Here is a 14,295-nt window from a genome sequence, read left to right as displayed (position 1 = left end):
TTAACAACTAAGGACTAACAGAATAACTAATTTAGGAGCATGATTCTAATACCACTTATTGAAAAAGCCTTGAACTTCTACCGTAAAAGATGAGGAAACAAAAGACATAAAAATTAAATTAAAACAATAAAATTGGAAACACAAAGAGTTAATGTGAAAAAACTCCACAAGAGAAAACAAACAGACCAGAAAAATTTACTAATGGAAAATTATTACGGCGATACAAAATAATTCTCTCTATTCCAATTACAAAAAAGCTCTTTCAAAGTTTTTGACTACTCTCCTTTTTCTCACTCTTAAATTGGAGAATACAAAAGAAATTTTATTAGAGATAGTATACTAAATTTGAAATATTTTTAAATTGGACGACTTGAAACTATGAACCTACATGAATTCCTTTTATAGACTTTGAAGTCCATTCTCATTCTCCTAGAACTAGATCAAGGATCGACTAAATCGAAGATTTATTAATTTCAAGAGACTAAATTGAGAATTTATTAATTTACAGGGATTAAGTTATGGACATTTGAAAAGCAAAATTGAGAAACTCTGAAGGAGAAAAACAAAAACAATATTCTTACCTTAAAAAAACTTTGAAAATTGAGTAAGCAATTGGTTCATTGTATATTATGCAGTGTTGTTTTGTTTTTGGCCTTCTGTGAAGGTGCTTTCATTAACTGTTATGAAATTCTAAACACTTTTGACTAAAGAAAAAAAAAAAAAAAAACTTGAAACCCTTTTTGAGTGCTTTTGAAATTGTTTAAAAAACGCCTTTTAATGTGTGTGATTCAACAACATCAACAAATAATATTGCAACCTAATTGATTTGATTTGCTTCTATTTTAACTTTAAGAAAGTGGGTTTAGTTTTTAACGAATTCCTTTTTATTTTTGAATCCTTAGTCCAAAATTGCCTTCTGGGTTTTTTTTTTCCTTTAATCTCTTTATATAGATATAGTTATTTTCTAGAGAATTATTTGGTTAGCTTAGATTAAAAATGCAAAACAAACATATTCAAACCATTTTTTGTCAATAGATAGGTTACATTTAATTAGTAAGACGATTGAAACACATCTGACACAAAATGATCCATTCTTCAATCTCTTCTATAACCTAATAATGTCATTCTTACCTATCTTGGACCATTTTTAAGAGTCAGTACTATATTTGCAAATCAACCCATGTTGTTTACATGCTTCCCTATAGAAAGTTTCAAGAGATCACTTAAGATAAAGTTGTTTCAAACTAGGTATACTTAACTTTAAAGTTTTTATGATTGAACCATTAGAAAAAGATGCACATTATTGACATGTATTCTCTTTCCCTTGTAACCGATCAAACGTAGGATTTCCATTCCTTTGAAAGAAGAGATGGTTCCATTTCCAAGGGGATGCAAACATTGTGTAAAAAAAATAAAGGAAAGAAAAGCCTCTCATCGTATTCCCCTTTTTGAATTTAATCACTTAATAAAAAGAGTTATAATGGAGATAGGGATGGGACATTCATCACATTCACGCATTCCCCATATCTTCCCCCTCATACCCACCATTCTAACTCAACTATTTAATTCTTATTCTCCATCCATTTCCTTCTTCACTTTAATGAAATTTTGGAACCTTATATTTAATGAATCTACTAGAAAAAGTTAAATGAAATATGGTATGATGAATATAAAGTTTTCCTCATTAATAAAGCAAAGAAGGTAGTTGGGAAACAATAATATAAAGCTCATCCTTCTAGACTACCTACAAAGTTATAGATTTCATTTCATCAAGTTAGTAAAAATGTGACATGAATTATTTACATGCCATAAGTTTGTCATGATTGAATTAATGTTGACTTCACATACATTTTTATTCATCAATAATTAACCAATAAATACACTAAGATTCGTAGAGTTGTGCTAAAAAAAAAAAAAAGGAAATCAATATTAAAGTTTATAATATCAATGTCAACAACAAATTAGACTAAATACATATCTACATCCTTAACCTTAGTAATAATTTGTCCTTGTTCTTTATGTTATTTAAATTGCTTATTATTGTTTAATGTTATATGATGAATTATTTTTGTACAACTTTGTAAAAACATTGGCTCACTTTTCATATCGATGTGCATTAATATTATAATTGAAGTAAAAAGAGAAAAAGAACAAAATAAATTTAGAGAATATGTTAAAAAGAAACGTTAAAGTATTTTTGAGGATTTAAAAAAGTGAGGGTCAAAGTAATAATAATAAAATGATTGACAAATCTGCACATACGAAAGTGCTCAATCTTTAGGTATATATATTATTATCACTCCCCAGTTGTCTTAATTGATAAATAGTCAAGCAGAACCACAAAGGAAAAATAATAAAACAAATGCAAACACAGCTGAGAAAACTAATTTTGAAAATTTTGATTTTACACTCTCATTCTAAATATATAATTTGATTTTGATAAAATTAAAAGTTTTAAAATGGAATCACCCGAACATTCAAAACTATACAAATATTTGCATAGTTCACCTAACATCGTGTTGGTTATGTAGACTTTTAACCATATGTTAACACTAACACTGTATTAGTGAACCACGTAAAGTAAAAAATAACATACATACCGTGTATAATTCCATTTTTAGAAGACAACCAAATCTTATATCACTAACTTCATCTCCAAAATTTACAAACATACCTTTTCTAGCTCTCAATTTTAATTTACCATAACTAATAGATAGTAGATACTACAACCAAAAACTCTTAACGGAATAACACATTTAATTAAAGATATTAGATTCTTCCGCCTCGAGGAAATACATCTAATCTTGTCAAAGATATAGTCACCATCACGTATCTGTATCTTGACCGAACTTATTCCATCTCTCTTGCAAACAGTAGAACTGTTACCACTATTAACTTTTAGATAAAGTAATAAAATTACATGACTTGAGGTGTTTGTATTATTCAATCATTCCACCATCAAATGCATAATTCATAGTGGTCATGACTTACTAGTGCAAACAACAAAAGTGACTAAGTTAGACTAGACATGACTTAATTAAGTAAGAATAAAGAGTTCACTAACTTAAATGAGTTGTGGATCATTCACTCGTAAGTCAAAATGAAAGCTACGTATAAATTAAACTCACTCAATAACAAGTTTTGGTCGTTACACACTAATAAGAGAAGGTTTGGAAAACATTCACTATTTTACAAAAATTCGTTGTGTTTAAACTTTATTTTGAAAATCAAATTAACTTAACACAAACTAATAGAGCAATTTTACGGTGATGAACAACGTTATAGGTTCAAACAATTTTTTTTTTTTTTTGTTGTTGTAGTAGTTAAATTAGGTGGATGTGAGCCTGATTAGTGACCTAACCAAATATATATTAGTGAGTTTTTTTTTTTTTTTTGGGTTAATAATGTTGAGTGCAGAATCTTTCAATAAAACAAAATGTGATCTGATATGTTGCATTTCTTGGAATAAAGCCATATTGATTAATTCAATTAATCAAATTATAAAATAATTAGGAAAAGGGAAATTACATTATTTATAAATAATTAATTAGATTTGAAATTGGTTGTGTGATTATATTCTTAGAGAATGCAAACTTTGTCCCACTTAGCCAACTTGGAACTTCCTCTCTTGCTTTTATAAATATTCTTAATTGATAAGTTTGGGAATTTATTTAATTTCTTTCCCTCTCATTGGATTTTCCTTTAAAATCAAAATTTATTAATTAGTTGATCAAAACACATAAGATAAGATAATATCCAAAGTTGGAAACTTCACCTATATTCAAATTATGTAACAACGTTTGGTAATTAATCAAGAATATTGGAATTGGAATTGGAATTGGAATTCCCATTTCATAAGCACTCTATTAAAATGCATATTCCCACCATTTTGAAGCATTTGAATTACTCTTCCAATTGGAGGGTTTAGGGTTTCATTAAGGAATTAAGGGTTCATCTTCTTTTTTCTATTATAATTTTTTTTTTAATTTCTAGTATAATATTTATCATTCATTTCACTTACAATTTGAATTTATTGACAGTTTCACCAAAGAAAAACAATTGTGTTTTGGATTTTGCATTATATTGCTTTATAATTTTAAATTTGTGGAGCGATTGTCTTAAAGCATTTGAAAATATTAGAAAAATATAGGTGTATTTGCAAAAATGACAAAGAAATTTATGATAACAGTGCTCATGTCACTGTATGTTTTAAATTGTAAAATTAATAAATTTTAAAATGGATAGTCATATGATAACTCTTTGATAGCCCTCTGATATATCTAATTACTTATCATATTTGTAATATGTAAAAAAAGGTGTATACCATTTTTGTCAACGTTTTTTTCGTGGTCAGGAAATCTATTTTTGTCAATGGACAAAAATACCTCTTTGTTGACGTTTTTATCGTGGTTGAGAATATCTTTTTTGTCCACGATTTTAATTTGTATGGGCATTTTTGCCGACGCAACATCAACAACGTGGGCAAAGAAAAAGACGACAGTGTTTTGACCACAAAATAAAAAAAAAAATCACCGACAGAAGCTCTATCCATGTTTTTCTGCGTCGGCAAATACGAAAATTCTTGTAATGTGCTATGACTGTTTTTTTCTTAATTTGTTTATCATCTAATACAATTTCTCTTATTTTTATTGAAGAACATACAGATTTGATACACAATAGTACTTTGGCTGATTCCCCACCTAACAACAAAGACCTCAAACGAGACAATTTTGGTTACATTGTTTTTCTCTTATTTTGAGTAGTTTTCTCACTTGTCTTGTGATGTTCATTTTCTTTTGTACAAGTATTATAACTAAATACAGGGATAGAAATATTTGAATCCAAAACCTTTTGTACACATGTACAAAGATGTTGTTCTTTGATATCTTTTGTTCTAGAAAATAAGGCTTTATATAGAATTATTGGTACAAAAAAAACATCATTCTATTCGACGATTACTTATATTTTTTACTATTTAAAAGTGATTAATTATAAATATATTTTTTGAAATACAAATAGGAAAATGGAAGATCGGACCTTTTTGTCTTTAAAAAGGAAGATCATGTCAAACATCGTTGAGTTAAGCTCACGATGGCACAAATATGTCTTTTCTCCTATTACAATATAAGTTAAAAATTTTCGTATTTGGAAGTATCAGTATTTGATATACATCAAACTATATATATACCAAACTTATTCAAACAGTAGAACTCATAATTAGATGGATGAACTCTAACGGGAGAAGTACTCTGAAAGAGGGAAAAAAATTGTAATTGGAGAAGAGAATTTTGTGTATCATTAATTGTATTCAACAATGAGAACTTCTATACTATATGATATAAACTAAATTACATATATTTATATAACTAGAAATTTGAAACAATTAGAAATTCTAATATTGAGTTTTATTTAATTTCAATATTTGGAAAATGATATACATTTGATAAGAGTGTAGATTAATCATCACATGTATACATATGATTCTCTCTCGTAATCATTTCAATTTTTGTTTTTGTTTTTTAAAATCATTTCATCTTCAAATCTTACAATAATTTACTTCATTTTTAAATGCAATAGCTTACGATCAATCAATGAAACGATCAAACTCTTTATACTAAGTTGAGATAATTACTAAAAAAACAATACCAAGAGATAATTTCTTGAAAAGAGAACTAAATTTTCATTAAAAACAGAATATTGAAATATACGGAAGCAAAACTGAGTCCCCATATGACATGTCATAGATCCTTATCTGTCACTCACCAGCTTTCCTCTACCTTTACCTTTGCCTGAAATTTTAAACATAGAAAAAGTGAGTATAAACATATACTCAGTATGAGACCTACTGCTAGTCCCGCTAGGTGTCTATTAATTTCCTATTAGGGTCCTACAAAGAAGTACCCCTAAACTGGCGTGTTTTCGAACACACGCAATCTAATAATCCCGTAGGAACACATCTGGTCTTCGGTGAATCCAAAGGAACACCTAGGATGTAGGAAGTCTTTGATGAACCCAAAAGAACACCTATGACAAAACTGGTCTTCAGTAAACTTGAGAGAACACCTAGGACAAACTGGTTTTCAGTGAATCCAAAGAAACACTTGAGACAATCGGACTGTAAGTGACCCCGTCGAACCACTCATAAACATATCATGATAAACTGGTAGTTTCGTCGAACCACACAGTGATAAAAAGGTGGTGATCCCGAGGGACACCCATATGAGTACGACCCTAATAGACAAAGTTAACAAACACTCATTCATAGCATGTAGCATATCATAAGCATCATAAATATGACATGAATATTAATCATAACGTCCTTAATCATGTGATTAATATACCATGCATCATCATCAATTTAAATCAGTCATCATCATCTACATACTACCAGTCATAAACATAATATCAGTCATTATCATCAGTCAACAACATCAACATATTATTCATCTTAGCTACATCAATGCATAATGAAAAATTGCATACAAGCTCTTAACTTCAGTTCGAAGGTCTAGGAGAATCTCTTATCTGGAGATTTTAGTCAAACAAAGTACTTTATAGCTAACGGTAAAAGTTTTCCAATTAATTTGATTCTTAATCATAAAAAGAAAATTCAGTATCTTAATTAATAAAATTAGACATCGCTATCATAAAAAATTTTTCCCAAATTAATTAATTTCTTTAAAAAAAGGGTTGAAACCAATTCAACATTGATTGGTAAAAATCCAAAATTAAATATTAAAAAATTAGTTAATTGAACTTTTAAAGAAAGCTCAATTATATTCAAAATTAAATTAACAAATTATTAATTTAACTTCCTTAGCTTACCAAGGCTACTCAAATGGATGGAAGTTGAAAATTTCTCTTAACCTTGATGTAAAAATTCATTACTTAAATCTTTAAGTTTTGTCAAACAAACCAATCATAACCAAAATCGATAAGACAATTGTGGTGGGAGAGGGTTATTTTTGAAGAAGATGAACAACATTTTTCTTTTCTTTTCAACTTAAGCATTTCAATACTATTTATAAAACCAAATAATAACAATAATATTTTTGTTATTATTATTACTTTTTCCTTAGTAATAATAATAATAAATATTATTGTTATAATATATATATATATATATATATATATATATATATATATATTCTCATTATCATTCCGACCTAAAATCTTAAGCATTTATAACTATTACTAATATAGTATTATTATTCTCTCACCAAAATCTATAATAAACATATATATCTATTTAAACCACTATTCTCTTGTCTAAATAAATATATCATTTTTTCTTGTCTAATCAAATCAACTATCTCTCTTCTAATGGATTATCTTATTTTCCGAACAATTAAAATTATATTTTGTCATATAATTAATTTCACTTTTTCATATTAATTATTTATACAAAACCAAATAATTAATGTTATATTCCACAAAAAATCCAAATTCTTAATTATATATATATATATATATATATATATATATATATATACTCAATTAAATCAAATTCTACAAAAACCAACTTTTCCTTCCGAGATTTCAAATTAACTTAAATCTTCAATTGAACCAAATTTTCTCCAATAAATAACTGATAAATTCCAACATAAATTGTCTTAAATTTTAGCTCTAATCTTTAATATAACACCCAAATAATTTAACATAATTAATAAAAACTCATTAAAGATTTGGATGTTACATTCCTTTTCCCGATAATTATATTTCAATATATAATTATTAATTTTCCTTTTAAATAAATCTAATTCACCTTCCTTCCTTATTTACCTCATCAGATCAACTTCTCTCCATAATCAATATTTAATTATCTTCTATGATAATTAATTTTTATTCTTTTTTCAAAATAAGTATTCTTTTACAAATAATTATACATTTCCAAAATATAATTATTTTCCTTTTTCTCTTTTAATAAATATCTTTTCTCCAAAATACAAATAATTATATATATATATATATATATATATCAAATCTCTAATAAAATTTTCACTTTACAATTTAATTAAATAACATCCATAATTATTTAATTTAATTCAATTTCAACAACACCAAAAATCCTCAATTTTATTCAAACCTCATAACATACAATTTAATCAAAATATCAACAAACACCATGAGTCAAAACATCTAATTAATTAAATATTCATCAAACAAATATTTAATTAATTTCAATTTTTACAAAATCAAATAATTCTCATTGAATGAATTGCAAAATAACGCCAAATAAATTAAATCTAATTAACAAAACTAAGATAATTAACTCCAAAATTATCTAATTAAACCATCAATCATATGTATAAATATCATTCTCCCTTGCCACACCGATTATGTTATAAAGCAATTTAGGTTCTATTTGGTAATTATATCATCCTGTTTATTACTGCATACAATGTTAACTTATAAAATTTGGTGAGATAGTTTATTTTGTTTACCATAATGTGGTATTATTAACTAAAACTAAAAGATATTTTAGTTAATAGTTTTAAGTTGTAATTTTTACTTACAGAATGGGTTTTAGAGAATGTGATTAGTAATAATTCATAATTAATGATATCCTTTGGTATGGATATCCAACATTAATTTAAAATATTGGCCAGAAATGATGTTTGAAGTTGAATGAAAGAGGTAGAGAGAGAGAGAGACGACATGTCGTTGAATAAGGAAACATTGGGAAATTGTAAGTAAATATAAATTAAATTATGAATTTGAGTGTTGAGAAAAGAAAAGACGAGAAAAAGGAAAAAGAGGGTTTAGAGTGTAAGAAAGGTGGCGTAGAAGAAAAGGTTTGCGTGTAAGAAACCAAACTTAAAAGGAGTTTTCTATTATTGGGTGTGAAATGAAAAATAAAAATAAATAAATATCAACACTCATTCTCTATAAAAAGTTAAAAAGTTAATAGGGTAAAATAAAATTCTTTTTCCTAGTTTTCTAAACTTTGGTTTTTCTTTTTAAACTAACATTAATTTTAAAAAATAAATACACATCTTGAAAATGGTTTGCTTTGCATTCACTTTCTATTTTTAGTTTTTGAAAATTAAATTTATAAACGTATTTTCAACCTTTATATCTACTTTTCAAAATGTAAGTTAAAATTCTGAAACTAAATAAATAATTTTTAATTTTTTTTTGTAATTTTGGTAACAATGTAATTTTTTTTTTTTATAAAATTGATAAAAAAAAAATGGTAAGAAAATGAAATAAAGTAAGCTTAATTTTTAAAAATATTAAAAAGAAAGGACTAAATGATTATCCTGAGTAATTTTAGTTTTTGGTTTTTTAAAATCAAATATATTTTCTGATCCATTTTTCTAAAGCACCAGAGTTCAATTTTCTGGTGACTTTGTTTATAAAATTACATTTTAAAGTTTTCAATAAAATTCACTTCAGCTTTTAAAATTAAAAATATCGATCAAAATTAGATAATAAAAATCAAAATATTTAGAAATAGAAAAAAAAAAAAAAAAAAAAAAAAAGTCCGATGACTACCAAATTAAGTCTTAATTTTTCTTTTTTCGGTCTATACTTTTAGTTTTCATATATTTTAGTCATTTTACTTTATGATTTTGTTTGTATTTCATTTTTCTTTCTTGACAATTTTACAAGTTGAAAAATTAAATATCTATTATTACTACAAAAGGAATAAAGAAAAAAAGAAAAAAAAACAAAAATAGGATTGAAACACCAAAAACTAAAATTAATTTACTTAGAAAACTGTAAAAAGCAAAAAAGAGGACATAGGTGTAGTAGTAAAGATTGTTATTGTGGAATGCAATCAATAATTAAGTTTGCTTTGCACATCAATAATTACAAGACCTCAAATCCCCTTGGCTTATAAATTAAATATGAAATTAGTTATTACTCTAATAGGATAATTATATCTAATTTCCATTATTAATTACAGGAGGGTTTTCATTATTTCAATCATTTCAAACATGATTTTAAACTCAATGATTAAATATTCTTCGATGTTCAGATTAATACATGGAGTGTATATTCAGGTAAACGTACAAGAAGTTGTAATGTTACGGTTTTCTCATTTGGAGGTTGCTTACTCTACTTTTTGAAGTTGTCAAACGAAATTGTTTATAGTATTTTTTAATTCCTTTATTATAGTCCCTTGTGACTATGTGTAACCCTAAAAATGTTAAGGGTTTTTTCATCACTCAGTCTACATGGTGCTAGAGTATTAAATGCAACTCGATTATTTTTTTCTTAGTATATATTTACTAGCTCGACCAGCTTTGGCCTTTTACTTTTGGGATACAACTTTGTTATAAGTTATATGTTCTATTGGTTCTCTTTGTGTTGGGATTCATTTGTGGACTTTAGGCCCTTTTCTTGGACAATTTTCATTAATAATTATGTTTGTTGAATATTTATTCATAAAATATGGTTTAGAGTATAGTTTAATAGCACATAAAATATCTATCATTATTCTTTAACATCAAAATTTCACAATCATTGAATTAAAAAAGCATTTAATTAATCATAAAATAATATTTACTTTGCACATTCTCTTTATTATTTTTATTTCTAAACTACATTTTTCTTTGCATCAAGTACAATTTTCAATTAATTCCTAACTTGAAAAAGTATTATACTTTCTTCTTCTTTCTTTTTTTTTTTAAAAAAAATTTACACTTTTATGACTTTAATTTAATTTGTATGGTTCAAAGTATTTTTATGGTATAGTAGGAGTGGAAGATTCAAACAATAAACCTTTTGGTCTCTAACACATACAACATATATAAATTAACCTATGAATTATATGGTTGTTTTGATAATATCTCAACTAGCCAAAGACACATATAATATCAAAAGATTAGAATTTTGATATTAACAATATGGTCTCTCATGGATAAACACTTAATTACAATCAGTTAAATACTTTAAATGTAATTGTTATACTACCATAATAATATAAAAAAAAAAAAATTGCAATTAATTATGAATTTATTTTGTAGTTATTTTTCCATTAATTTTTTTCTGTGGCATCAAATATTGTCGTAGATCTAAATGTTTTGAAAAGGATGCAAAATAAAGAAATGATGAAAAAATAAAAAAAAAAAACTTAGATATAAGTTGGTAAAAGAAAGGATGAAGTGATCATATGGGATATTTGGGTTTTGATAATTTAGAGGAAAGAAGAAGGGAAGAGAAAAAGAGGAAGGGGGGGAGAAGTTTGACCAAATATAGACCCCATTTATTGGAGTATTTATGTGTAAATGATAGTGTTAGTGTAAGTGGGGGAGAGAGTTTAAAATGAGAGATAGGAATTAAGACAACAAAGTCCACGCAATTTGAATGTGGGTTGAGGCGTGAACTTATTCCTTAAGAGCGTGCACTTGCCGGATCCTGTCGGCGCGTCCTCTCCCTCGCCTCACCCCCCCTTCAATCCATTCCCTATATTCCCTAACAATGCCCTCCTTCCTCAACTTATCAAACACTTCAATTCTCATCACCTTCTTTTTCGTTTCCATGATACAGATGCAACCTTAAACCTCTATACATCAAAAATACCTATCAATACCATCTCCAACTCTAACTCATTTTCATATCTTTGCCTTCACTTTAAACCTACTACTTTACATTTTTAACTATCTACATCCTATAAATTAATGGTGGATTCAACTTCTCATCTAAACAACTTACCTCTTGCTTTGTTTTTGTCTATCTCATTTGAGATCAATTTAGTCAATATTCGTCTTTGTGGAGGTTTTTCTTTTCTTTCACTTGTTTTAAATGTTTCAATTTAATCCTTGTTTAAATATAATGAGTATTATTTTACCACCTTTTTGAAAAGTCACTAAATTTCTTTTATTATAACCTCAATATCAATGCAATCACATAAAAAAAAAAAGAGAGAAGACGTTAGTTAATTGTTGGAAATGATATTTTTGGTTTATGAGTTTTTTTCGTGAAATCCAAGTCGCTTCTTGTCATAATTTTAAACCAATTAGAACGTTATTTGTTTAAAGTTAATTTTTTTGAGGAGGAAGTCCTTTTTACGGACAATCTTGTTCATATTTCTTCTTTTTGTAAAATCTTTATAAAGGAGAACAAAGCTTTCCATAATCATGTCACTTTGAAATCTTATTTTGAGTCGTATGGATCCATGAAAAATGTTGTTCCTCCTAATATTTTGTCCCTTATTCTCGAGAGAAATTGGTGCACATATTGATGTTTGGTAGTCGTATATATTTTTTTAAAAATATCATTAACCAACTTTCAAATTATACATTTTTAGTCTCGGAGTAATTTAGTATTATTATTTTTAAAAATTAACAAAGGCATTTTAAATTTCCAATAATAATTTTTTTAAAAAAAAAAAATTCTCTCTCTCTCGTATTTTCTCCTTCCTTACCTTTTCTTCTTTAATTATAGGGGTAATTGCAATATATATATATATCACATTTAGATATAATGTTTAAATGCATAGTAACACCTCAAAAAACTTGCAAATATAATAAAATATCTATTAGATTAAAATTTTGCTAACTACTATATATATATTATATATATAATTTATACAACACTCCATGTCATTAATTTAAGTTACCAGGAAATTTAGCATATGAGGCCTAAACACATTTTTACTTGTTATAAATTGTTTATAACCGTAAAAACTATCTCTAAAAATCAGCAATAATTCTTTCATCGTCACATTTTTATTTTCACTCGTATGATCTTTGAAAAAATTTCAAAAACCACCCTACCTAAATTGCTCATAACTAGACATATTCTTACTTTTAAAATTTTTATAATTTAACTATTAAAGTAAAAAAGAAATTTAATAATACATTTACATTTCGAGAGTATCCCGTTCCATGTAAGTGTGATCCCGATTTATTCATTTACATAATTATAATTATATGTATTGTTAGTGATTTAAATTATGATAACTATTTATATGAAACTGTGTTGAGTAGGAAAGATGGAGAAAGATGTGTGTGTAAGTTATCAGAAGTAGGAGTCTACAAAATCTGGCTTCTTCCTCTGGCCTCTCCCTCCTCCCTCAGCTTTCCATTAAATCTATTATATTAAAGATTTCACGGTCTTTTTCTCTCTTTCTCTTTTATTTGTTTGTTTCAAATTCATTCATCTAAACTTTTTACGTCCCATCACCAAAACGCTCTCCTTTCTCCTCTTCCCCTTCCCCCCTTCCCCCTTCTCCCAAAAATCCTCTCTTTTAACACAAACACACAATTCTTTTTTTTTTCTTTTTTTTTTTCTTTTTCTTTTTTCTAAATAATTAAATTAAATTCAAATCAAATTAAAAAAAAACTCTCTTTTTCCCTTCCCCAAGAAAACAAACAATCCCACCACAACAACAACACACACACTCTACCTTTCCCGTGAAAAAAAAAAAAAAAAAAAAAAAAAAAAAGAAAAAGAAAAAACCTTCCAATTTTCCCATCTCTCTCTTGATCTCTTCAAAGCCCAAAGTCCCACTCTTTTCCATTACAAAAAGAAAAAAAGAAAATGGATTCAGTGTCTGAATCCGGCGGGGGTGGTGCATCGGAGAGCACGGGGGAGGGTTGTTCATCGGCAACGGGAACGGGAACGGCAGCGGCGGCGGGGGTGGCTCCACCGAGCCGATATGAATCTCAAAAAAGAAGAGATTGGAACACTTTCTTACAATATTTGAAGAACCATAAGCCGCCACTGTGTTTAGCTCGATGCAGTGGTGCTCACGTGATCGAATTCTTGAAGTATTTGGATCAGTTCGGAAAAACGAAGGTCCATGCTTCCCCCTGCCCTTACTTCGGTCACCCAAATCCACCTGCCCCCTGCCCCTGCCCCCTCAAACAAGCTTGGGGTAGCCTCGACGCTTTGATCGGCCGCCTCCGTGCCGCTTACGAAGAGAACGGTGGCCGCCCCGAATCCAACCCATTTGCCGCACGTGCCGTCAGGATTTATCTCCGTGAGGTTCGCGAAGCTCAGGCTAAAGCCAGAGGAATTCCTTACGAGAAAAAGAAACGGAAAAGACCCGCCCCCACCGCCCCTCCGCCAGAGACTAGTACCTCCACCACCGCCACCGCCACCACCGGGGATAATCAGCCTGAAACAACCGCTGGTGGCGGTGGTGACGATCCCGCCGTTGCTCCTCCGCCGTCCACAACCGCCGCTTCCACCTCCGTATAGTCTCTCAATTACTTCTTCTTCTTCCTTTTTTTTTTTTTTAAAATATTTTTCCTTGAAATAGCATCTCATCATCTCTCTTAATTGTGATTATGAGTTTTATTTAATCATATAAATATTAAACCTATTAATTCTCATTAA

The 14,295-nt window shown here is 28.0% G+C and overlaps 1 protein-coding gene across 1 annotated transcript; it reads left to right on the top strand.

Moving 5' to 3' along the window:
- Window positions 1-13,099: 13,099 nt before the first annotated feature.
- LOC103497051 (protein LIGHT-DEPENDENT SHORT HYPOCOTYLS 5-like) lies at window positions 13,100-14,295 on the top strand. The gene has a single exon (XM_008459114.3). It carries the CDS (start codon window positions 13,495-13,497, stop codon window positions 14,155-14,157), a length of 663 nt encoding a protein of 220 aa, XP_008457336.2. The 5' UTR covers window positions 13,100-13,494; the 3' UTR covers window positions 14,158-14,295.

Source organism: Cucumis melo, chromosome 12 (assembly GCF_025177605.1).
Source record: "Cucumis melo cultivar AY chromosome 12, USDA_Cmelo_AY_1.0, whole genome shotgun sequence".
Lineage (NCBI taxonomy): Eukaryota > Viridiplantae > Streptophyta > Magnoliopsida > Cucurbitales > Cucurbitaceae > Cucumis > Cucumis melo.
This window is presented reverse-complemented; position numbering and strand designations above follow the sequence as displayed.